The sequence below is a fragment of the Cetorhinus maximus genome, chromosome 2, assembly GCF_964194155.1.
Source record: "Cetorhinus maximus chromosome 2, sCetMax3.hap1.1, whole genome shotgun sequence".
Lineage (NCBI taxonomy): Eukaryota > Metazoa > Chordata > Chondrichthyes > Lamniformes > Cetorhinidae > Cetorhinus > Cetorhinus maximus.
Window position 1 is genome coordinate 10,605,547 of NC_135880.1, and position 27,488 is coordinate 10,633,034.

At 43.5% G+C, this 27,488-nt stretch overlaps 1 protein-coding gene across 1 annotated transcript; it reads right to left on the reverse strand.

The window, feature by feature from the left end:
• Positions 1-320: 320 nt before the first annotated feature.
• On the reverse strand, positions 321-27,215 carry tnip2 (TNFAIP3 interacting protein 2). The gene is made up of 6 exons (XM_078561139.1): positions 26,812-27,215; positions 19,358-19,666; positions 17,421-17,501; positions 12,236-12,568; positions 6,626-6,745; positions 321-4,486 (listed from the first exon to the last, which is right to left on the reverse strand). Exons 1-6 carry the CDS (start codon positions 27,199-27,201, stop codon positions 4,235-4,237), a joined length of 1,485 nt encoding a protein of 494 aa, XP_078417265.1. The 5' UTR covers positions 27,202-27,215; the 3' UTR covers positions 321-4,234.
• Between the last annotated feature and the right edge of the window lie 273 nt (positions 27,216-27,488).

Consider the following 27,488-nt stretch of genomic DNA (forward strand, 5'->3'; position numbering starts at 1 on the left):
ATGGTCATTACCCTCATAAAGCTCTGTACTTGCTTAAAAACTGTTAACATTTTCCAGTTCTGACAAAAGATGACCGACCTGAAACATTAACTCTGTTTCTCTCTCTCTCTCTACAGATGCTGTCAGACCTGCTGAGTATTCCCAACATTTTCTGGTTGTGTTTCCGATTTCCAGCATCTGCAGTATTTTGCCTCAGAATCGGAAGGAGGGACAGGCCTAATGACCGAATAGCCTCCTCCTGTACTGTACAGTTTTGGTGTTTCTCTTGAACTGGTGAAGTAGTGGGTGGTACAACATCTCTACATGACACAACTTTTTTAATATAAAAATAATTTAAACATATTTAAGAGAATAATAGTTACTTAACACAAAAAAAATTGCAGGAATTTCAACAAATACAAATGCAATGAAACAAATGGAAAATACAAAAAGGGTGTGAGAAATACAACAAGAGTAACAAAGTTAGGACAATATTAAAATAGAACCTGACTTTGTTCTATATTGCACAATCACTGGACCGGCACACAGTGTGGTCTCTAATGTAGCATTGATGCTGTAACCATTAAATGGACCAATTTGTGTCTTGAACACTTCTTTACAAACTGTCCACTCTCTCGTTTTCATGCATAAAATTTTGGAAACGATTGGAATTTCCAGAATTCTTATAAAGTATTTTACTTCCCTCATACCCGACCAAAGTATTAAAGATGGCTTAAACGAGTCACACGGTTGGATGAAAACTATTTCCTCTGCTGGGGGTGGGGGGAGTAGTCAGGGGAGTCCATAATAAAAGGAGTATACCTTTAAAGTTAGAGCTAGGCAGTTCAGGGGTGATGTCAGGAAGCATTTCTTCATACAAAGGGTAGTGAAAATCTGGAACTCTCCTCCCTCAGAAAAGCTGTTGAGGCTTGGGGAGGGGTGGGCTGGAGGGAACTGAATCCAGGTGGGGGAGGAGTGGGGTATTGGAATGTTTGCAGGCCAGTCTTGGGGCTTAATATTTTCATCTGAAGCTACTGACATAAAGCAACACCAGCAGCCAAGTAGATTCACCCTCATTCTATTGACCATGAGTATCCCACAGAAGAGTTTAAAAAAAAATGAAAATATATTCCCTAGTCTCTCAATTGCCTTGTCAGTCAGTGTGCTGGCCTGTGATCTCAGACAATTACCACAGAAAAGAGAACCATTAAATCATCATGGCTGAATTACAAAAGTGAGGAAATGCTGCTGCAGTTGTACAGAGGGTTGGTCAGGCCCCATCTGGAGTAATTGTGTTCAGTTCAGGGCACTTCACTTGAGTAAAGCCATTGAAGAGAGCTGGGCTTAAAAGCTTCTATTGTGAGGACTGGTTGAATAAACCTGGCTTGTGTTTTCCCTCAAGTTTAGAAGGTTGAGGGATAGTCTCATTGAGGTGTTTAGGATTTGACATGGTAGTTACAGGATCGTAGAACAGTACAACACAGAAAGAAGGCCATTTGTCCCATCATGTCTGTGCCTGCTCTCTCAAAGAGCAAGCCAGTTAATCCCACTCTCTCTCTCTCTTCCTTCAAGCAATTATCCATTTCCCTTTTCAGAGCTAAATAGAGAAACTATTTTCTCGAGTGGGAGAACCCAGAATGAGAGGATGTAATTTTAAAATCAGAGCTAGGCCAATCTGGAACAAGATCATAAAGCATTTTTCACATGGGGTAGTGGAAATCTAAAGCTCACTCCCCAAAAAACTTGAGTCAATTGGAGCTTTTAAACCTGACATCAATAGGTTTTTTTTTTAGGCAAGGGCATCACAAAAAAAATAAAGGCAGATAAATGGAGTTGAGGCACAGATCAGCCATGGTCTAACTGAGTGGAAGAACATGACAGAGGGGCTGAATGACCTACTCCCATTCCAATGAAATACCTCCTTGCAGCAGGAGTTGACTATTGAAAACAGTTGCCCAGAGAAGGCTTGGGCTATAAAACCACTGAGTGAAGAATAAGAATTCTGCTCATTGGCTCGGAACGTGTTTTGCAACCTCAGATCCTATGTCCTTCACGGCAGACTTGCAGAAACCTGCAGCTGCTGTTCAGCAGGAGCTGGTCACCCACCAAGGTCACAGCAATTCCCCTGTGCACAGTTAAACCCCAAAGTTAACACCAATCACCTTTGTAAAACCTAAAGAAAAATGTGGGTTGCTTCCAGCATGCTTTTACCCACCAGGTTGGGGTGCTAGAAGGCCCATTGTACTGTCCGGTAGAACAGTTTTAGAAAGTCCTTCAAACTGGGGAACCCCACACAGGAGCTAAGTGTTTTAGAACAAAGACTTTCAGCAATGGTCATAAGGTTGATCAGGCAAGAGTCTCCTGCGAAATAACACTGGATAAGTACAGATACGGAACATATGATGTCGAGGAAAGGAAACAGGCTCAAGCTTTGATTATCAGCTTAAACTAACATGAGTTTTCAATGAGCCTTAACCCCAGCCTGTGTCATAATGTTAAACACGTTTAAATAGCTCAATAAATATCTATTTAAAATCTAAGACCTTGGTTTATGCATTTTTACTGTGGAATTTCCCCAGTATTTTAGAGTTATACTTAAGGGTAACCACAGTCTTCCAGGTGCAACACGCTCAAGTCTGCACTGGTGAGGTAATCCCAGTTCTATGATAATTTTGGAGCACGTGATGATGGACAGCTGGCTCCAGGTTCTGCCTTCACCCATGACTGTGCCATGCCTGTCACGGTTTCCCGGTTCCAGCAGCAGTTATCAGTATTTGCCACTTGATCTCTTCAACGAGAGGGAAGCTACTTGTCCACACAGCGGCCCAGGTATTGGAAACAATGGGAGGTGCCTGTTTTAGAGAATTACATTTTGGAATCCAGTATATGAGTAATTACAGACATGACTTGTGGCTTGGGGGAAAAACGGTGACTTTGGACCTATGGTTCCCAAAGCTTTCCACCACTGGGCCTGGCATAGATTACTGATTGAGATTAATTGTTGATTAGTCAACAACTCAATTATTGTTGTATCACGTGACTGCCAGTATGGTAGAAAGCAACCTCAATGGGCCTTAGTCTTCTCAGCAATTGCTCAGAGCCCACAATAGATCCACGAAGGGAGGCGGAGATAGAATTGAAATAAAAGGGATATCACCCAGTGTTGATGTTGGTGCCACTCTGCACAGTACCCTGGTTACTATCATCCTTTAACCTGTCATACACTTCCAGGTTCGCAAATGTTAATCATTAATTTCTCTTGGTTACAATTCAAACTCACTTCCTTACCCCTGTTATCAGTTGTTTGTACAATATTCTTAATTTTGTTTCACATTCTCTTTTTCTTAGCATCTCTCCCCACACACTCCTTATTTCTTGATCTAAACTCCATCACTCTCGTCCCTGGCATTCCCTTCTATCTTGTTTCCCTTTCCCTCCTCTCCCTTCTTCTCACTGTTTTAAGCTCTCTCTCACCTCCCCCCACCCCCCACCCCCCCAACCTTCCTAAACAGTTCCATATTTTGAATTACGGTGATATAATTCAGCCCCGAGTAACCTACAGCGTGTGGTCAGAGAGTCACCATTCTCGTGCTAGGACCTACTGTATGTTCTGGGCACCAACAACCATGTGACTACTGATGAAGAAGAGTTTTTCCCCAGTGTTACTTTCTTAACACCTTGCAAAAAAACTTGCATTTATATAGTGATTTTTACAACCTCAGAATGTCCCAAAGTGTGATGCAGCCAATGAAGTACATTTGAAGCTGTTGTACTGTTGTACTGTAGGAAATGCAGCAGCCAATTTGCACCCAGAAAGCTCCCACAAACATCAATGTAATAATGACCAGAAAATCTGCTTTTAGTGATGTTGGGTGAGGGATAAATATTGGCCAAGACACCAGGGAGAGCTCCCCTGCTCTTTTTTGAAATAGTGGCATTAGGATCTTTTATGTCCACCTGAAAGGGCAGATCAGGCCTCGGGTTAATACCTCACATAAAAGGTGGCACCTCTGGCAGTGCAGCACTCCCTCAGTACTGCACTAATATGCCAACCCAGACATGTTTCTCTTTTGCACCCAAGAACAGTTTTGTTTTAATATAGTTCCTGCTCCTTTCCTTACCCACCACAAAGCTTCAATCCATCCCAGATGTGTGCTGCCTGTTCTGGGACAATGGAGAGTCTTGTGGTGGAGCCATGTCCTACACAGGGTTTCCTGTTGGTGATTGTAGGTTTAATCCAAGAGTTCAGTCAGGTTCATTGGCAGCACTCAGAAATGTGCCTGAGGCACTCGTCGCTGACCTCATCATTAAAGAGCCTCATGCATTTGGGACACTGCAGAAGTCCTTGCTGCCTGGCCTCCACTCCTGGGCTCCCACTGGGCAATAACGGACGGGAGATCTCCACCAGTGGGTCTGTGCCGTGACCAAGCAATGGTGCAGGGATGTCAGTCTCCAGGTAGTAGGGGCTCACCCTGCCTTGGTGAAGGGCAGCTGGGTCCCGGTGTTCCTGCAAAGCAAAAAGCTCAATTAGTGCCTATTTGGTGACTTGACTCAGCCTTGTATATTACAACATCCTCATCAAATGTGCAGCGCAGCAGTAACGTAGAAATAAAAAAAATAGAAGTAGCAATAGGCCATTCGGCCCTTCCAGCCTGCTATGCTATTCAATAAGAGCGTGGTTGAACTGCCTCAACTACACCTCCCTGCACCATCCCCACAACCCTTCATTCTCAAAAATCTATCCATTCTTTCTTGAATATACACAACAATGGGGCATCCACATTATTCTGGGGTAGAGAATACTAAAGATCCACAAACTTTTGAGTGAAAGGCATTTCTCCTCGTCTCAGTCCTAAATGGCCAACTCCTTATTATGAGACCATGACCCCACTCTCTAGATCCTCCAACCACAGGAAACATTTTCTCAGCATCTCTCCTTTCAAGCCTCTTAAGAATTTTATGTTTCAATTAGATCACCTCTCATTCTTCTAAACTCCAAGGAATCTAGGCCGAATCTGCTCAGTCTTTCCTCGTGGGACAATTTTCTTATCCCAATGACTTGAATTCATTGGCAATAAAGCGATTTGGGGTGTTCCAAGCTGGTGAAAGATGTTATACAAATGCAATTCTTTCTTTATCACAAACCTCAAACAAATTGAATTTGTTGATGTAGGCAAATTTGCAGGCATAGCAAGATCTCACAAACAGTAGTTGCCTTGAATTTTTCTAAGTGCCCTGCTATAACATCTTTAATCACTTCTAAGATTTTCCCTATGACAGATATTAAGCTAATTGGCCTGTAGTTTCCTGCTTTCTGTCTCCCTCCCTTTATGAATAAAGGAGTTACCTTTGCTATTTTCCAATCTAATGGAACTTTCCCCAAATCCAGGGAATTTTGGAAAATTAAAACCAACACATCAACTATTTCATGAGCCACTTCTTTTAAGACCCTAGGATGAAGTCCATCAGGACCCAGGGATTTGTCAGCCCACAGCTCCAACAATTTGCTCAATACCACTTCCCTGGTTATTGTAATTTTCCTGAGTTCCACCCTTCCTTCCAATTCCTGATTTACAGCTATTTCTGGGATGTTACTTGTCTCCTCTATAGTGAAGACCATTGCAAATTATCTGTTCAATTCATCTGCCATTTCTTTATTTTCCATTATTAATTCCCCAGACTCTCTCTCTCTCTCTATAGGACCAACGCTCCTCTTGTGGAGAATCTAGAACTAGGGGATCATTGTTGGGATCTCAATGGGCCGAAGGGCTTTTTTCTGTGCTGTAGCCCTCTTTGACCCTGACTCTATGACTGTTTAAAAATAAGGGGTCGCCCATTTAAGATAGACATGAGAAGAAATTTTTTCTCTCAGAGGGTCGTGAGTCTTTGGAACTCCCTTCCTCAGAAGGCAGTGGAAGCAGGGTCTTTGAATATTTTCAAGGCAGAGGTAGATAGATAAACAAGGTGATGAAGGATTGTCTGGGGATAGGCGGGAAGTTACAGTCAGATCAGCCATGATCTTATTGAATGGTGGAGCAGGCTGGAAGGGCCGAATGGCCTACTCCTGCTCCTAACTCATATGTTCGTAGTAGTATTTTCTTTTATTACCATTGGGAAGTGGTAATTCTGGCAAGGCATTATTGAAAGAAAGAAAGACTTGCATTTATATAGACCCTCTCATCGCCTCATCCCAATCCACTTTACAGACAGTGCTTTCTAAAGTGCGCTCACTCTAGGAAACATGCCAGTGCCCATTAGTGAGAAGCAAACTCCCACAAACAGCATAATCTGTTTGAGTGGTGATGTTGGGCGAGGGATAAATATTGGCCAGGACACCGGGGAGAACTGACCTGCTCTTCCTTGAATCCGTACCACAGGATCTTTTATGTCCGCCAGAGAGGGCTTCACCTTCACGTCACATCGGAAAGATGTCACCTCTGACAGTGCAGCACTCACTGAGTACTGCACTGAGAGCATCAGCCTAGATCTTGTGCTCAAGTCTCTGGAGTGGGACTTGAACCCACAAACCTCTAACTCAGAGGCAAGTATGCTACTGAGCTACGGCCGATATGCAGAGTACAGAGAGTTGCTGTGCACACACTGCTCGGTCGTGGTGTATTTTCCACCATCCATCTTTTTTTTTCACCTGTTTCCTTGGCAACTGCAGCCTCAGACGAGCCAAATCTTCCTCCAGCTCCTGAATCCGGCTTTGAGCCCGCTCTCGGTCCTCCCGTTCTGATCTGAAATCATCTTTGTAGACGAGAACCTAGAAACAAGGCAAGGTTGGTTAGGAGATATGGATAGCTCAGGGTTCAACAAGAAGAAGAAAACAAACAAATAAAAAAAAAACAACAGAAAACACCAGCGGAGCACAGCAAATCCATCAGCATCAGAAAGAGGGTAAGAGAAAGAAGGGAAGAGAGAGAGGGGGGGGGAGTGGGGGCGAGGAATTGAGAGGGAAGAGGGGGTGTAGTATAAAGGGATTAATTCTAATTAATATGCTAACGAGACAGGATACATCATCACAGGAGGTGATACAACATCTCATGATCTTGCTCTGTCTTGTAGACCTCATGGGTAGAGGAAGCCATAGTAACTTGTTCCTTAATAAAGTTAACTTTTCCTTACCTCAGCAGACTCTGCAAACATTCTGTGTTCGCACAACAAGACTAAGAATATTATATGGTGGCAGTGAGCGAAAGAACAAGTATGGAAAAAAGTCTCTGGCATTACTGGAAAGTTTTGAGCAGGTCGCAGGTCTCAACCAGCCAGAAGTGTGGCTGAAGCGGCAACAGGTTTTACCAGAAATTATACCTCATCAGGCCTGATGGCAAAGGAGAGCAGTGAGTACTCAACTGAGCAGAAAAGCTGAGGGCAGGAAACAAAATCAACTGGTGATTTCGAGGTGACTGGGAGAACCATTTCCCAAAAACGACAGACTCAGTGGAGTATGTTTAATTTAAAAGCAGAGCGTGGCTATACAAAAGTAGGGGAGGCAGGAAGAAGGTCTATTTGCCACCCCAGCTAACTGTAATCGGTGTGGCGGGAAAAAAATCTGTTGTGAAAATGATCCTGCCAAAGAGGCTAAACGCTATTTTTGCAGAAAGAAGGTTCACTTCCAGGCTGTAAGAAGCTTGTACAGAATAAGCAAAAAAAGAGAAGCCATTGAAAGGTGACAAGATCCATGAAATAGAGGATATCACATGATATTGAGATGTCTTTCCTTGGAGAGAGCCAGGAACCAAGCAGAAGCTACTGGAGTGCCGATGTCCTAGTAAAGGGAAACAAGAACATAGATGTCGCAGTTTCAGTTCTTTCTAATGTTAAACCATGGTTGGAGAAAAGTTCGCTTCAGCCATCATGCAAAAGACTACACAGGCCAGGAGGTACAGAACTCAAGGTCATAGGACAACTGAATGCAACCCTTCAATATAGAGGAAGAAAAATCACTGAAACCAAAGCTGTTCACTCTTAGCAGGAAAACCTGTACCGACTTACATCTGATTTGAAGATTAGAGGAACTGAAAAGCCAAGAAGATCAACCTACAAACCTCAGTGCTGAATTTCTACAGCTGTTCACAGGACTAGAAAGCTGAAGGCAGCGTACCACAGCACTCTATGTCCTGAAACAGAGCCAGCGTAGTCTGTTTGCACCCGGATAAATTCCTCATCCATTCTTGACAAAGGTAAAGAAGGAAATTGACTCTACGTTGAACAAGGTGTCATTTCACCTCTGACAAAACCAACTCAAGGTGCTCAAGGATGGTCCAAGTACCAAAACCCAACAGATCTTTCAGAATTTGTGTAGATCTTCCCCAGCTGAACAAAGCGGTTGAATGCCAAATTCACCCTGTGTCTTCTGTGGAGAAGAGCTTAGCAAAATTGGGAAAGAGTTCAATCTTCACAAAGCTAGACGCAGATAGTGTTTTTTTGGCAACCACCCCTCGATGAAGAGTCCAAGTTGCTCACAATCTTCATTACTCCATTTGGGAGGTTTTGTTTCAACAGATAACCCTTCAGCACCGCATCAGCGCCAGAAATCTTTCAGGGGGCAATGTCAAATACCCTAGAAGGACTGGGTGGAATTGTATGTCACATGGATGACGTCCTGATCCAAGGATCCACTCAGACAGAACATGACACGAGAGTGCAAGCTGTGCTGCAACGTCTACAGGAAGCAGGACTTACACTCAACAACAAATGCGAATTCTTGTAGCCGACTGTCAAGTCCCTTGGGCATATTGTGGATGCATCAGTGTCAGAGTTGATCCACAGAAGAGCAACCAAGGAGTTTCCAGCTTCTCAAAACGTGACTGAGCTCCAGAGATTCGTGGGTGTGGTAAACCAAGCTGGAAAGTTCTTGCCCAACCTCACTGTTGTCAACGAGCCACTACAGCAGCTGCTACAAGACAATACACATGGTACTGGGAGGAAGCACAACAGAAGTCTTTTGAGAAAATCAAAGAGATACCAATATCCCCTGATATTTTATCTCACTATGACCCAGAGCTACCCACTATCATTGCTGCAGATGCATCTTCTACAGGATTGGGAACTGTACTCTTTCAGATACAAACAGATGGAAAGAGTAGACCAATTTACTATGCATCCTATTCACTGACAGAGACTGAAGAGTGATAATCAGTGATAAAGAAAGAAACATTAGCTGCTAAAAGTTTGCAGATTATGTTCTTGGTCTCCACTTGAAGATAGAGACAGACTATAAACCTTTAGTGACACTCTTAAATCCTAAGGAGATAGCTGAAATGCCTCCATGAGCACAATAATTCAGACAAAGGATAATGAGGTTTGATGCAAAGACAGAGTATGCTCTGGAAAACAGTAGATGCATTGTCTAGTATCCCAGTGGCAAGATATCACCTTGTTTAAGAGGTAGAAACCTTTGCATCGACAACAACCGTAACTCTACCAGCAACAACTCAGCAACTGAATGAAATCAGCTGCACAGAAAGCTGATGAAGAATGTGCTCAGGTCAGAGAATCCTGCGTCAAAGGGCAGCCAGCATACATGCCACACAATCCCATTCTCAGAGTACTATGAACGGAGAGGACACCTCAATTAGTAAATCATCAACTTATATTATGACGAGGGTGTGTTCATTCCGAGAGATCTCAGACTTGATATACTGCAAAGTTTGCGCCAAGGACATTGGGCATCACAAAATGTCAAGCCAGAACAAGGTATTCTGTTTAGTGGCCAGTCTCTCAAAGTTGGGAGAGATGATATCAAACTGTATTAATCATGCTATCCATCGTTAGGAGATGAGAGAACCGTTGACATCATCTTCCTTTCCATCAAGACCATGGGAACATCTTGGGATGGACCTCTTTGAACAGAGGTAAGATGTTCTTGATTGTAGTAGGCTACTACTCCAAACAGACAGAAGTTAAGCAACTGCAGGGTCACACTTCTGAGCTAGTGATTAAATTGCTGAAGGAGATATTTGCAAACATGGAATCCCAGACATTGTAATTTCAGACAACGTACCATGGTTTGCCAATAAATACTTCACGAGTTCTCAGCATCGTATGGATTTATCCATACTTACAGCTCACCAAGACACCCCCGCAAGTCAATGGTGAAGCTACAAGAGTGCCTGCTAAAGAAGAACGATAACATTCGACTTACACTTCTAAGCTTTCGTTCAATTCCACTCCAAAATGGTTTAACACCATGTGAACTCATAATGGGAAAATGACTAAGGACTCAACTTCCTACTCTCCCATACACACACATGCTGGGTGTACAAGCTGATGACTTGGATAAGTGAGAGAGAGAGAGAGAAAGGGGATGAGTATTGTTGCAGCCAGATGTGGAACTATGCCAAACATCAAAAGGATGCAACCTGCCAGACCTCCAACCAGGAAAGCAAGTTTGGATCCAAGACTAAGCTCGCTATGGACAAGTAGTTGAACAGACAACACATCCACAGTCCTACCTCATTCAAGCCGAAAATGGTACTGTGAGACGGAATAGATGTGCACAAGTTGCCAAATAGAAGCAACCTCCTACATAGTCAAAACAGTCATCTACCAAACCAGACAGACCACAGATGCTGAGTTTATTAAGAGTTCCAGATGATGACCAAACTGAACCAGAGTCATCTACAAATTCTCCTTCTGCCCAGCAGCGCCCGAGCGAAGACACACAGGACTCAAAGCCCCAATCAACACCAAAGGAGCAGGGGACCCATTCAGGTAGAATAGTGAAACCACCACAGTGGTTGTGGATTAACAAAGAAATCCCAACATATTGGATGAGATTACAGCCATGAAATTCCTTTCAAGAATGAAACCTGGGAGCACTACATGCTTCAACAAAGGCCCCCTCTGACCCCTTGGGTAGACAAAGCACTATTTCAAAGAAGAGCAAGGCAGTTCTCCCTGGTGTCCTGGCCAATATTTATCCCTCGAACAATATCACTTTAAAAAAAAATTACTAGGTCATCAGATTGCTATTTGCAGGATCTTGATGTGCAAGGACTGGCTGCTGAGTTTCCTACATTACTGCACTCCAAAAAATCCCTTCATTGTGAAGCATATTTGGGAGGCCCCGAGATGGTGAAATGCACCATATACTGACTGGATTGCTCTACAGAGGGCCAGCATGGACTCGAACAGAGGGCCAGCATGGACTCGAACAGAGGGCCAGCATGGACTTGATTGGCTGAATGGCCTCCTGTGCCACAATGACTCTCGTCACTCCATATAAAAGCAATTCTTAAAGTCTTTATCCGTAGCGTTGGACAACACATCCATGCTAACTATGGGGAAAAGCTGAGATTCAATGGTAGGAAGTATCCCTTTTCACAGAGAAGCCATTGGAACAAAGTGCTAAGATGTGTGGCGTTTAAATTTAGTGTTTTTGAAAAAAAGGAAGTTGCCAAGTTCCCGACAGAAGAGGATATTTCTGATCACTAGCTAATTGTAACTGTGATGACTCATGAGCCTCCATCATTTCCTGGAGCCTAAGGGGATTGGAAAGGAATTTTCCAGAGATTTTCCTAAATTGGCGACTGTCTCCGCTAGGTTGGGGCGGGGTTGAAGCTGCATTAATAACTGCCTTGGGCATGCTTGATGGGTTTAATGGTCTTTCATTCAGCCTTCATCTTCATACACACGGACATTAATCGTTCTCTGCTCTGCATTTCTCTTGATTTGAACATACAGGCTGTAGTTTCTTGGTTTGCAGATAATATGAAACTTGACAATGTAGTAAATAATGAGGAGGATATAGGCTGCAGCGGATCAAGAAGGCACCTCACCACCACCTTCTCAGAGGCAATTAGGGATGGGCAATAAATGCTGGCCTATCCAGCGATGCCCATATACCATGAACGAATAAAAAAAAAAACCATAGTAACCAACTTCAGAAGGACAGAGACTGGTGAAAAGGGCAGACACGTGGAAGATAAAGTGTAACGTAGGGAAATGTGAAATGATGTATTTTGGTAGAAGCAATGACGCAATATAAACTAAATGGTACAATTTTAAAAGGGGGAGTGGAATGGAGAGAGACCTGAAGGTGGTGAATGTGTACAAATCATTGAAGATATCCTGCCCAATCTGGCCATTATCACATTTCTGCTTGTGGGATCTTGCTGTGCACAAACCGGCTGCCATGTTTCCTATGCTACAAAAGTGACTACACTTCAAAACTGTAGGTTAAAAAGTGCTTTAGGGTGTCCTGAGGTTGCAAAAGACACTGTAGAAACATGAGTTTTTCTCTCAGTACCTGTTGCTCTAGCATCTGCACTCTCTCTCTGGCAGCTGCTGCAGCTGCCTGGGCGACCTGGAGCTCATCGCGGCACTGCTGTATCATCGCCCTCTCTTTCCCCAACCCATCCCTGTAACTCGCCAGGCGGCTGCAGTCCTTCATCTTCTCCTCCAGCAACCTATTCAGCCGCAGGATCTCCTGCCGCAGGACGTTCTCGTTGGCCTGAGAGGGACCGAGTCCAGACAGCCGGTCAACCCTGGACTTCAGATCCTTCAACTGCTGGTGAAGGTTTTTAACATAATCCTCTCGGCTGACATCATACTTTTGCCATTTAGCATTAAGGTCTTCCACCTGCAAGGAATTAAAAAGCAGCCATCAAACAGTGCCTGTGCCTTGGGTCTTACAAATCAGTGTTGTATATATGGTATTGGTCTTTCTTCCCTGCACTAACAACATCTTTCAAGAAGAAAGCCCACCAGATACCCGTGGGGAACTAGAAATGGGCAATAAATGCCAGCAATGCCCACAATGCAAAAATAAAATTTCAGAAGACCAAATTTTAGAAGCAGGGGACATACATTCCCCACCTTTTCTGGCTAATACGTGGCTCCAGTTCCACACATTACGTGGTTGACTCCTAGTGCCCTCTTGCTCACTGGGTAATGCTTGTTTCTCAGAGTCAGAAAGCCGTGGGTTCAAGTCCAACTCCAGGACTTGAGCAAAAAAACCTAGACTTACGTTTCCAGTACTGAGAGGCTGCTAAAATATAGGAAATGCTGTCTTTCCGATGAGAGGCTAAACCGAGGCCCCATCTGGTCATCTCAGGTGGACGTAAAATATCTTATGGCAACTATTTTGAAAAAAGCAGGGGCATTCTCCCTGGTAATAATAGGTCTGGGCCAAAACTAATTTGGAATCAAAGGTTGGCCTTTGCAGTACTTGAACAATGGGCTGCCTTTAAAGAGTTCAAGCACAGTCAAGGTATATTCCCTTGAAATGGAAAGATAGGGTAAACAAATGCAGAGCCCCCTGGATGACAAAAAAAGAGACAGACAGATTAAAATGTAGAAAAAAAAGTGTTCCTATGACAGACATAGGTGGATAATACAATGGAGAGCCAGGCTGAATATAGAAGGTTCTGAGGGGAAATGAAAAGCAAATAAGAGAAGCAAAGAGTGTATGAAAAGAGACAGGCAGCTAACATAAAAGGGAGTCCCAAAGTCTTCTATAGGCATGTAAATAAATAGGAAAAAGCATACAACTCCGCAAAGATGAGTGGCAGGTCAGATGATTGGTCAGAATATAAAGGACAGCAGGAAATGACTAAAAGGTTAATCGGGAGAAAGAAATTTGAGGATGAGAGGAAGCTAGCTAGAAATGTAAACACAGACAGCAAGAGTTTCTACAGGTATTTAAAAAGAAAAAGAGTAGGTAAAGTGAGAGTTGGTCCTCTAGAGAGAGACAATGGGGAGTCAACAGTAGATAATAAAGGAAATGGCAGATGAAATGAACAAATATTTTGCTTCTGTCTTCACTATAGAGGATACAAAAAAAATTCCAGTAATAGCTGCAAATCAGGAGGTGAACGGGAGAAAGGAACTTGGTGAAACTGAAATCACTAGGGAAACGGTATTGAGCAAATTGATGGAGCTGCAGGTTGGGCAAGTCTCTGGGTCCTGATGAACTACATCCTAGGGCCTTAAAAGAGAAGCAAATATAACCCTTCAATTCAAGAAGGGAGGGAGACAGAAAACAGTAAACTATACGCCAGTTAGCTTAACTAGAGGGGTTATATTTGCTGCTTTCCAGTCTGATGGAACCTTTCCAGAATCTAGTGAATTTTGGAAAATTACCAACATTAGCCTTTTAACTACCACCTCATTAGCCACCTCTTTTAAGGCCCGAGGATGAAGTCCATCAGGAGCCGGAGACTTGTGAGAAAGGTGTTAAAATCGATCATTAAGAAGGTTATGGTTGGGCACTTAGAGAAAAGGTAATCGGTAAGAGTCAGCATGGTTTTGAGAAAGGGAAATCATGTATAATCAATTTATTGCAGTTCTTTAAATAAGCTACATGCGCTGTAGATAAAGGGGAGCCTGTTGTGAAGAGGACATGAGGGGGTTGCAGATGGATATAGATAGATTGAGTGAGTGGGCAAAGATCTGGCAAATGGAGTATAATGTGGGAAAATGTGAAGTTGCTCACTTTGACAGGAAGAATAAAAAAAGCAGAGTATTATATAAACAGAGAGTGGCTGCAGAATTCCGAGGTGCAGAGGGATCTAGGTGTTCTAGTGCATGAGTTACAAAAAGTTAGTATGCAGGTACAGCAAGTAATTAAGGTGGCTCATGGAATCTTATCCTTTATTATGAGAGGAATTGAATATAAAAGTAAGGATGTTATGCTTCAGTTATACGGGGCATTGGCAAGACCATATCTTGAATACTGTGTGCAGTTTTGGTCTCCTTATTTAAGGAAGGATGTAAATGTGTTGGAGGTGGTTCAAAGGAGGTTTACTAGATTGATACCTGGATTGAATGGGTTGTTTTATGAGGAAAGGTTGGACAGGCTGGGCTTGTTTCCACTGGAGTTTAGAAGAGTGATGGGTGATTTGATTGAAGTATACAAGATCCTGAACGGTGTTAACAAGGTGGCTGTGGAAAGAATGTTTCCTCTTGTGGATGAGTCCAGGGCACTGTTTTAAAATTACGGGTCATCCTTTCAGGACAGAGACGAGGAGAAATTTTTTCTCTCAGGAATTCTCTGCCTCAGAAGGCAGTGGAGGTGGGGTCACTGAATATTTTTAAGGCAGAGGTGATAGATTCTTGTTCGACAAGGGAATCAAAGGCTATTGGGGATAGATGGGAATGTGGAATACGAAACAGAAACAGAAACAGATCAGCCACGATCTGATTGAATGGCAGAGCAGGCTCGATGGGCCAAATGACCTACTTCTGCTCCTAATTTGTATGTTTTTATGTAAATAGTAAAAGGGTGGTAAAAGGAGTAGGGCCGATTAGGGACCAAAGAAAGGGGATTTCCACAGGGAGGTAGAGGACATAGATGAAGTTTTAAGTTAATACTTTGCATCTATCTTTACCAAGGAAGAAGATGCTACTCAGGTCATGGTGAAAGAGAAGGTAATTAATACAATAGAAGGATTTAAAATTGATAAGAAAGTATTAGGTAGGATGTCTATACTTAAAAGTTGATAAAGCACCAGGATCGAATGAGATGCATCCAAGGATACTGAGGGAAATGAGAGCGGAAATTGCAGAGGCACTGGCCATAATTTTCCAGTCTTCCTTAGATTCTAGGGTGGTGCCAGGGAACTGGAGAATTGCAAACATTACTGCCTTGTTCTAAAAGGGTGTAAGATAAGCCCAGTAACTACAGGCCAGTCAGTTTAACTTTAGTGGTGGGGAAACTTCTAGAAATAATAATTTGGGACAAAATTAATAGTCACATTGACGAATGTGGGTTAATTAAGGAAAGCTAGCACAGATTTGTGAATGGGAAAATAGTGTTTAAATAACTTGCTGGAATTTTTTGAAGAGGTAACAGAGGGGGCTAATGAGGGCAATGCCGTTGATGGGGTGTATATGGACTTTCAAAAGGTATTTAATACAGTGTCACACAGACTTGTGAGCAAAGTTATATCACATGAAATAAAAGGGACAGTAGCAACCTGGATATCAAGACGACTCTTCTTCAGAGTCATACAGACTCTAACCGTTAATTTTTGTTTCTCTCTCCACAGATGCTGCCAGACCTGCTGAGTTTTTCCAGCATTTTCTGTTTTTATTTCAGATTTCCAGCATCCGCAGTATTTTGCTTTTATTAATATGGATATGAAATTGGCTGTGACAGGTAACAGAGCGTAGTAGTTAACGGATGCTTTTAGGGTTGAAGGAAGGTTTGAACGGAGTTCCCTCGTGGTCAGTGTTGCTCTTCCTGATGTATAATAGTGACCTAGACATTGGTGTACAATTCAAAATTTGCAGACGATACAAAACTTGGAAGCATTGTGAACTGTGAGGAGGATAGTGTACAACTTCAAAAGGACATAGACAAGTTGGTGGAATGGGCAAACAGGTGGCAGATGAAGTTCAATGCAGAGAAATGTGAAGTGAATAATTTTTGTAGGAAGAACATGGAGAGACAATATAAAATAAAGGATACAACTCTAAAGGTGGTGCAGGAGCAGAGGCATGTTTATGTACATAGGTCATTAAAGATGTCAGGACAGGTTGCGAGAGCAGTTGATAACACATACAGTATCATAGGGAGGGGCACAGAGTACAAGGGCAAGGAGGTGATGTTGAACTTGTATACTAGTTCGGCCTCAGATGGAGGATTTCATCCACTTCTGAGTGCTGCACTGCAGGAAACATGTTAAGGCATTGGAGAGAGAATGGTTCCAGGGACGAGGAACTTCAGCTACAAGATAGATTGAAGAAGTTGAGACTGTTTACCTTGAAGAAAAGGCTGAGATGAGATTTGATAGAGGTATTCAAAATTGATAGTGGTCTAGACAGAATAGACAGGGAGAAACTGTTCCCATTTGTGAAAGGATCGAGAACGAGAGGGCACAGATATAAAGGCAAATGGAGTAAAAGCGACACAAGGAAACTCTTTTTCACACAGCAAGTGGTTAGGGCCTGGAATGCACTGCCTGAGAATGTGGTGGAGGCAGCAACTGAAGCATTCAAAAGGGAATTAGATTATTATCTGAAAAGGAAGATATGCAAGGTTACGGAGATAAGGCGAGGGAGAGGTACTAAATGAATTGCTCATTTGGAGAGCTAGCACAGACAGGGCTGGTCAAATGGCCTCCCTCTACGCTGTTGCAATTCTGTGGTGTCCCGGCCAATATTTCCTCCCACACTCAATCAACATCACAAAAACAAGTTTTCTGGCGATTTATCTCATTGCTGTTTGTGGGAGTTGCTGTGCGCAAGAGTCTAGGAGCAAGGCAGCTGAAGGCACAGCCACAACCACCAATGGTGAAGTGAAGAAAACTGAGAAGGCCAGAATTGGAGGAATGCAGAGATTGGAGAGGGTTGTAGGACCAGAGAAGAGAAAAAGGGGTGCAACCATACGGGCAGGGGGGAGGTTCTGAAAAAGATGAGAATTTTTTTTTTTTAAAAAAGGCAGACTTTATTTACCCCAGGGAGAAGGAGCATGTTGAACATACACTTACGTAAACGACTTTCTGTTTCAGAGTTTGGTTCTCCTCTTGCAGTTTGTACGTGTTGGTCTCTGATGAATCTGTCTGATGCGGCTGTTGAGGGAAAGGTTACATTGTGAGGCATTTGTTTGGACTTTCGTACCAGAGCGAATTAGATCCTGAACATTGGGCTAAGTGCTGACGTTGCTATGGAGACGTTGCCGTCAAGTCATTTTTCTGCTTTCTCTTGGCGATGCTCGTTCTAAATGATTTGTCGGTGAGGGAGTTTGGATTGTCAGCCCTCCGGGGCTGTCCAACAGTCTCCAGGAATTTAAGATTCATCTCTCGGACACAACTGCCCAAATCCATGAGTGTTAAAAAGAGGTGTTTTCAAAAGACATATATTATTTGAACATTTTTGTTTATATAAAAAAATGATAATAATAGCTATTGAGTGGATTATCCAATCAGGTAATGCAGAGTCAATTCGCTTTCCCATTGGCTTAAATGGACAAGTCGCTTTCTCTGGATATAATGGGAATGGCCCAGTTTACCTGGAGATGCAGAATGCACATTAACGTCTCTGAACCGAACTTAGCACTAGGCGCCATAGTGTCTTCTCTCTGTCTGATCCCCTCTTTCACATCTATCGGAAGTTTACACAATATAGTTATAAATAAACTTAGAAAAAGTAAAAGGTTCTCACGAAGAAACAAATTCGGTTAAAAGGAACAGAATGCAGATGTGACTAAAACCGTGTCATTCGGAAGGTTAACAATAACCTGGTGCATGTGATACAGCTACATTTATAACAATCTTTGTATAACCTTTCTCTGTTGTTGGAAAGTCCCAACATTAATCAAATCAGATAAGATCGAGGATGGGAAAGTCCACACTGAACATCGTGAGTTAACCTCCAACAGCAGATCACTGGAAATAAATCTCATCCATCTGTGCCTGGGAAATTTCAAACTATCCCTTGGGAAACATATTTTCCAGGTGACTCTTTTGCTGACCACTAATTTACCCTTTCAAAAATTACAAAAAGTTGCTCAAGTTCAAACAGTTGAGAAAGTCCAGGAGATACGTGCAGCTGGAGTGGGAATGTTTTAGGGTTAGATTCCAGGGGCTGCAGGATCTAGCGTCTGTATACCAGTCTGTGGGTCTGACTGGTTCTGGGGCTACTGGATGTAGGGTTCATGAATGTTACAGCATTTCAGACTAGGAGCCTCGAAATCAGAAATCTAGGGATTTTTTCCATTTCACAAACACTCACCAAAGAACCCTTCAACAAGGCTCTCATCCTGGGAACAAACAGAAGTAGCTGCTGCCTCACACCAATGCTGAGACACAATAATCCTATTCTTTACATTAGCCTGAGACAGGGAGTTAAGGGGGATTGTTAAATGGTTAACACTCACTGTGTGTGTGAGAGAGAGAGAGAGAGAGAGAGGGAGAAACAGAAGAAAGAGAAGGAAAGAGAGAAAAAATAGACATGGACAGGGAGAGAAAGACAGCGAGACAAATAAAGAAATGAAACAACACAAATTAGGGAGCAGTCTTTCAACTTCCCACTCAAATGGGGGATGGGATATATTTTTTCAAGTTCACACTCTAAGGGGAGAGGGATTGTTGAGTCTTGTCTTCCCCTAACCATACTGTTATCAGGAGATGACAGGTGTGCTGCTGATAAAGATGCGAACATTCCCTTCCCCCCCACGATAAATTAGCATACTCTCAGCCTCTGAGCTGTTTGGACCCACGTGTTTACTGACAGGGGTGTGTGCAGGCGAGCTACGGCTGGGCTTCAGTGAAAGTCTGAGGGAACCTATCTGGACTTCAACACCTATCTGAATGGCTGTCTCTCAGTTGGGCTGGGGCTCAGATTCCCCCCCCGCCATTTTGTGATGTTCAGCGACTGAACCTCTCTCCCATTGGGCGATTGGAACTCATCCAGGATGTAATAATACCTTAATGCTCTGCGTCATGGCACTCAGTTGCTTCTCCACCCCATGCCCATTCTTTGCCCGCTGCTCCTCCAGCTGCCGGGACAGCTGCTGGCACATGTCGGCAGTGCTGGCCAGGCGCAGCTGTAGCTGTTCTGTCTCACCCGCCAATGAGCGGCACCACAGCTCCTGGGTGGCGTTAAGCCTGTCCTTATCCTGCAGGGCTTGGCGCAGCCTGACGATCTCGCCGTCCTTCTCGTGTTGCGGGCTGCCCACTATCTGTTCCACCTCTCGTTCCTTCTCCCTCAGCCGCAGCTGAATCATCTGTAGATCCTTCAGTGAAATGGAGGGAGGATTAAGAAGAACAAGCCAATTAGTTTCATTTAACAACTGACCAGGTGACACAGTAGGTAGCACTCTCGCCTTGCTGTCACTACGTCACGGGTTCAATTCCCACTCCAGAGACTTGGGCACATCAGCTAGGCTGACACTCCCAATGCAGTAATCAGGGAGCGCTGCACTCTTCATGGTGCCGTACTTTGGATGAGAAGTGAAATGGAGGCTCAGGCTGACCCTCTCAGATGGATGTAAAAGATCCCATTAAGCCACTATTTCAAAGGAAAGCAGGGGAGTTTTCCCCAGCGCCTAGTCAATATTTATCCCTCAACCAACATCATTAAATATCTTGATTATCTGTTAGCTACTGGAGCTTGCTGTGTGTAAACTGGCTGCTGTTTCCCACATTACAAGCGGCCACACTTCAAAAGTACTTCATTGGCTGTAAAGTACCTTGGGTTGTCCTGTGTTTAAGAAAGGCACTATAGAAATGCAACTTTCTTTTTTTCACCCTTTGCTGCTGATACTGGTCACAAACCTGGAACTCTCTTCCTAATAGCACTGCGGGCGTGCCTACACCACATGGATTGCAGTGGTTTAAGAAGCCAACTCGCCACCACATTCTCAAAGACAGTTGGAATGGGCAATAAGTGTTGCTAGCAACACCCATATTCCAGGAATGAATGAATTAAAACATTTTGATCAGATACCATGTTCAGCAACTTCCAAAACTCCAGACTGTCCTCAGCCTTCAACGTTGCAGCCCTGAGCTGTCACTCATATCAAGCCCTTCCCTATACTTCTCACTGTACTGTTAATACATGTCCTAACCTAGCTTGCTTTCTCCACCCTGTGTACCACACTTATTTGGAGCAATCCTTTTCCCTCTGTTGTCAGTAATTTTTTAAAAATCATTATCTTATGTAGTTTCACTTGTCTGACTTCAATGTTAATTGAATTACTCGTGGCTAAGAATCTGCTTCATCACTGTTGGTATTTTATAGAAAGTTTCTCAATACCTGTGGGCAGCGCGATAAGCACTGTCACCAGCTAGTTAATGTATTGGATAAAAAGCACTTAAGCCAATAAAGAACAAACTTGCATTTAAACAACATAATTCACATCCTCAGGATGCCCTGAAGCACCTTTCAGCCCATCGATTAAAATGTAGCCCCTATTGTTTTGTAGGGCAGCCAATTTGCACACAGCAAGTTCCCACCAACAGCAGTTGGTGGAGGGATAATACACTGGCCAGGATATCTAGGAACTCTTTCAGTTTTTTTCGAAATAGCACTGTGGGATCCTTTGCATACACCCAAGGGCAGCCTCGGTTTAACATCTGACCAAAGGTCTGAAGGTCCAGCGCCCCCTCAGGTCCGCAGTGGAGTGGCAGCTGAGATAACCTGCTCACGCTCATAGGCAGAGCTTGAACCCACAGCCTTCTGACTGAGAAGTGAGTGTGTTACCAGTGAGAAGAGCTGACCCAGTACAAACTGCTGAATTCAAAGGCCATGGAATAGTTGAATTATCCAATAATTAGAATTAAGCGATGTAAGTAAATATATTTACAGCACAAAAGCAGGCTATTTGGCCCAACTGGTCTGTGCCCAGTGTTTGTGCTCCACATGACCCTCCTTACTTCATCTAACCTTCTCAGTATATCCTTCTATTCTTTCCTTCCTTGTGTGTTTATCTAGCTTCCCCTTCAGTGCAATTCACCTCAGCCATGTCTTGTGAGAGTGAGTTCCACATTCTAACCACTCTGTGGGTAACGAAGTGATAGAAAAAAGTGTTCTTCAGGTCATTTGAGTTAGTCAACTTTAAATTAAGAGTCTTCAATTTGCCAGTGCATTTCCTGCATATTATCTCAAGTTGCTCCACCACTGCTCTACCCTACCCTAGAGATCTACCCGAGTCCTACAGAAGTATTAATAGATCAGTTTGATTTACGCATGGGTAGGAACAGAGATCTGGTGGGTGGGGGAAGTCCATCTGAGGCAGCCACGAATTGACTTTGGAATGAACCAGAATCTCTGTAGACACAATCCAATTTTGGATGATGAATTCATATTTTGTTATTCATTCAAGAGGAAGTGGGCATTTCTGGCAAGGCATTCATTGCTCATCCCTATACAACTGAGTGTCTTATCTGAACATTTCTGAGGGCATGAAAGTCAGTTGCCTTGCTGCCTTCAGACCAGACTGGATAAAGGATGGCCGAATCCTAAAGGATATTTGTAACCAGATGTTTGTTTAAGTAACAACCCAGTAATTTCACGGTCACAATGACTGAAACTAGCTTTAAATTTACTTAATTAAATAAATCTGGAATTAAAATTTTCCAGCTGTCTTGCTGAAATTTGAACTCAGGATCATTAGTCCAAGCCTCTGGACTACTAGTTCACTAACATAACCAATATGCTGGTATACTCCCCAGCTCTCAGTTCAAAAGGACACGGTTTGGAGAGGCCATAGTGTCTTCTCACCTGCTCTGTATTTAGTGTTTTCTGTTTTTATATCACATTGTGTATTTGAAACATGACCAAACAATGTTTGGCTTTTAACTGTCCCATGAAGTAGTATTAAACCACCAATGTCAAGAAAGTGGCCCAGCTCCACCTTCTCAGGTCAACTTGTGATGGCCACTAAAATGCCAGTGATCCCAGGGTGAATAATTTTTTAAAAGCGGTGCAGTTAATTTGTGTCAGACATTCTGGGCACAGAGGATGCAGAGTGTCAGTTGCCTTCTCGGGTGGACATAGGAGATTCCAGGGCCACTCTTTGAAGAAGAACAAGGGAGTTCTCCCTGGTGTCCTCGACAATAGTGATGTTGGTTGAGGGATAAATAAAGTAAATTATCTGGTCATCACCTCATTGTTGATCAAGGGAGCTTGCTGTGTGAAAATTGGCTGCTGTGTTTCCTACATTACAGGTGAAAACACTTCAAGAGAACTTCAAAGTGCTTTGGGTTGTCCTGAGGTCATGAAATGTGCTCTATAAATGCAAATTTGCTCTTTCTTCATATGAGAAAACCTGACATTGACTGCGAGTGGTAACAGAAGGAAATGAGCTATGATGAGGACTTGTGGTATTTATGGTCAGTTAGGTTGATATGACTAGTATTGTAGCAAGTAATAATGAATGGCTGTTTACCAGAAGATGAGTGCCTTCACCTGATATTAGTCATGAGATAAAATGACCCTGAATAGTATTCACTCTCAGGTAATGTTGTTGCTCAACATCATTCCCCCGACAAAGCAGGGAACTCACTCCCAGATATTTGACTTGGGCTGGGGTCGGGTACAGGGTGGCCCATTCTCAGTTGTCTGTCCCTCTTGTTCCCATCCCCTCCCCTAAGGAAGATGTCTCACCCTTGGCCTTACTGAGGTAGGCAATCCTCTCTCAAACAGGCTGTGGCTCTTTTCACTGGAAAAAAAAGGGGTAACCAAATTGAGGCCTGGGTAGATTTGAAGATGATATTTCCACTTGTAAGAGGGACCAAAATTAGGGGCATAAATGTAAGATAGTCACTTCTTAATAGAATAGGGAATTCATGAGAAACGTCTTTCAAAAATCACAGAATTGTTAGAGCACAGGAGGAGGCCATTTGGCCTGTCATGTCTGTGCCAGCTCTCTGAAGGAACAACTCACCTAGTGCCCAGTTCATCCCTCAATCAACATTACAACAAAAAAAAATCTTCTGGTCATTATCACATTGTCATTTGTAGGAGCTTGCTGTGCATAAACTGACTATTGTGTTCCCCACATTACAATAATGACTACGCATCAAAAGTATTTCTTTGGCTGTAAAGCTATTTGGGATGTCCTGAGGTTGTGAAAGGTGCTTTATAAATACAAGTCTTTACCCAGAGAACAGTTTGAAAGTGGAATTCACTACCTACCACAAAGAGTAGCTGAGGCAAATAACATAGGTACATTTCAGGGGAAGCTAGACAAACACAAGAGGGAGACGGGGATAAGGTATGCTGATCAGGTGAGGTGAAGAGGGATAGGAGGAGGTTTGTATCGAACACAAACAATGGCTCAGTCCAGTTAGGCTCAATGACCTGTTTCTATCCTATAAATTCAATGTTTTAGATTCTGCTAGTATCTTCCCACCTTTGTTCCCATCCTTTCCTCTGGCAATCTGATTTCATTTCATGAATTGATAGGCAGGCAGACAGTACTTTCCTAATTAAATTTCTATGTAATCTCTGGGCTTGACATGTTTTTTCCAATGCACCACAGAAAACAAAGGTCATAAGCTAATACAATTCTTGTGGTGCACTCTTAACTCATCACTAGCACAGGGGAGATGGGCTGAATGGCCTCCTTCTGTGATATAAGATTTTATGAATTGCTTCCCCATTAACACCACCAATAACAGACTTGTACCTACCAGTCCCACTGACACTATTCATACACAACAGAGGTTTGGAAAGACAGGATACATGTGCTGCTGGGTGCTACTGGAGTTTTACACTTTAATAGAAGCTAATGGGAAAGTTTCACACACACGTCACTGGGTTTGACTGAAATCCTGGCAACAACATTGTAATCATCTGATCAGAACGACAAGGGGAATGAGCTTTAACCCCCCCTTGTGTTGTGTGAGAAAATACACCCAGTATGTTCTACTGCTCCCAATGCAGTCTCCTCTACATTGGGGAGACTAAATACAGACTGGGTGACCGCTTTGCAGAACATCTTCACTCTGTCCACAAGCATGACTTGGACCTCCCTGTCGCTTGCCATTTCAACACACCACCCTGCTCTGGTGTCCACATGTCCGTCCTTGGCCTGCTGCAATGTTCCAGTGAAGCCCAACACAAACTAGAGGAACAGCACATCTTCCGACTAGGCACTTTACAGCCTTCTGGGCTTTACACTGAGTTCAACAGCTTCAGATCGTAAAGTTTTTCCTCCATCTTTACCCCTTTTTTAATCCAATTTTTAAAGTCATTTATTTTTAAATTTATTTTTTTATATTTTTTAAAAATCCTTTTTCCCCAACCCACAGGGCCATCTGTCACTTGTTTCTATGTTGTGTGATCACAGAGCGCTGACCCTTGTTCTGCTATTAACACATTCTTCTATCTTACCTTTATTCCACTATCTGCACCTTCTCTAGTCTTTAACACTACCATTAACACTCCCTTTGTCTTGTGTCCATGACATCTTCGTCAATCTCTCCTGAACTCCCACCTATCCCTGACCTTTTATTTTGCTCCACCCCCTCTTAAACAGTTTAATATCCATCAAAATTTCTACTTCTCTTTAGCTCTGAAGAGGCCTACAGACCCAAACTGTTAACTCTGTTTCTCTCTCCACAGATGCTGCCAGACCTGCTGAGTTTGTCCAGCACATTCTGTTTTTATTTCAGATTTCCAGCGTCCAAAGTATTTTGCTTTTTATCCCAGTACATTTTACTTCTCTATTTGTTGGCTCCACTGAGAATAGAATGGGTGGTCGAGTGGGGGTTGGGAGGGAACACAGAGCACTACTGTGGAATTTAGGAAAATGCAATTGCTAGGTTTCCCTGACATCAAAGGCTTCAGGGAACAAATTGATCCTTTGGGATTCGTACAACCGGTGTTCAGATTAATTATATACATCAACAAGGATTCTGCATGATGGATGGTGCTATAAACCTCAGTGAACCATAAACAATGGGGCCCAGCTGCCACATGCTCCCATTGAACTGTCAGCTGTGGCTCAGTACTAGCTCTCACCTCTCGGTTCAAGTCCCACTCCAGAGATTCGAGCACAGAGTATGGGCTGACACTCCCAATTCAGTACCCAGGGAGTGCCGCACGAAAGACACCATCTTTCAGATCAGACGTTAAACCAAACCACCTCTCAGGTGGGCATAAAAGCTCTCATGGCACTATTCTGAAGAGGAGCAGGGGAAATTTTCCCCGGTGTCCTGGTCAATTATTTATCCCTCAACCAATATTATTAAAACAGACTCTGATCATTATCACATTGCTGTTTATGGGAGCTTGCTGTGCACAAATTTCACAGAGGCATTGTCTACATTGCATCAGTGATGGCATTTCAGTAGCTGTGATGTGCTCTGGGACAAGAGGGTGAAAGGCGCTATATAAATGCAAGTTTTTTTTCCCCCCCTAATGGGCAAAACCATGTAATAAAAATATGATTCCTTTTGTACTAACTTTAACCTAGCTGACATTTAAATAAGAAAGAAAAAATGCAACAGCTTCTGTTTTAATGTGCCTTAGAATAAAGATACTTAATGTTTCTTCCTCCTTGTGAGGTGGGCGTCACTGGCAAAGTTGGCACTTACTGCCCACCTTTAAGAAGGTAGTGGCGGGTCTTCTTTATAAATTGCTGGTAGCGATTAGATACAACGGAGTAACTTTGCCAAACACTACAGGGGTCAATTAAGAGTCAAGCGCATTGGTGGGGAACTGGAGTCCCACAGCCCAGTCCGGGAAGGGGGCCCGGTTTCCTTCCCCCAAGGAACCAGCTGGGGATTGTTGCCTTACATATTTAGATGGCGTCTTGATCTCAAAGTGATTTACGTACACATACAGTTAATTATGTAAAGTGGTTACCGAGGCCCCGCCAGACAGACATCACCCCTGGAGCCACACAACCTGCTTTAGGTCAATTTCAGATTTTATTTTTTAAAAAACTAGCATTTTGGGGGAATCAAATTCTGTAATGTTGTCCCCTCCCGCGTTTTCTGAAAAAACATTATATTTCGGAGGCCATTTGACCCATCCAGCCTATTCTGGCTCTTTGTCCACCTTTTGTTTTTTTTTGGGGGGGGGGTGGGGTCACAGACTGATTTCATCTCCCTTTCAAAGTTACAGATTCTCCTGTTTCTGAGCAGCATCATTCCCCGTCCTAACAGGGCTGTCTTTTTTTTTAAAACTTGCGAATCAAACCGGGTTATAATTTTGATACAAAAGAAAGATTTCTTTCCCCCACCCCTACTTCTCTCTCCCCCCTACCCCTCTCTCCCCCCTACCCCTCTCCCCCTACCCCCACCCCTAACCCTCTCTCCCCCCTACCCCTCTCCCCCCTACCCCACCCCTTACTCCTCTTCCCCCACCCCTAACCCCCTCTCCCCTACCCCCTCTCTCCCCTACCCCCACCCCTAACCCCTCTCTTACCTCTTTCAACTTGTCATTCTCCTGTTGCCAGCTCCTCGCCGAATCCGTCAGCTCCTTCTTCACTTTGCCCACCTCCTGAAGCAGACAGTCCACCAGGGACCCGGAGGGGCCGAAGCTGACCGAGGGCTCTTGGCCCAAGCTGACCGCGCTGCCCTCGTAGGCGGCCAGGCGAGCCTGCAGCTCCTTGACCAGGCCGTCCTTCAGGGCGACCTGCCGGCTCAGGTTGCCCACCTCCTGCTGGGCTTCGTGGTAGAAGGTGCCGATGGTGTGGTAGCTTCTCAGCCGGCTCTTCAGCAGCCGGTTCTCCTTCTGGAGCCGGTCCACCAGGTCCTGCAACTGGGTGAAGCTCAGCACCAGCCTCTCCGCATTCTCGTCGCTATCCACAGACATCGTACCAAAGGGTCAAGTTACCAGAGGGTCAAGTTATCTTAAACCCCCAAACCCCACCAAAAAAATAAAATAATCAGTAGGCCTTAAAAAAAAAGTCTACCAAAAGCTGAACAAGTGGGAGACAATTATCTGGATGAAGACATTAGGTAAAATGTCGAATTTTTTAAAATGTTGCCTTAAAAAGCAGAGTCTTTGAATATATGAATTGATCTCCCCTCTGGATACAATGTTCTCTGGATACAATGTTCTACAATCTTGATTCAGCCGAGATAAAAGTTTCAATCCTT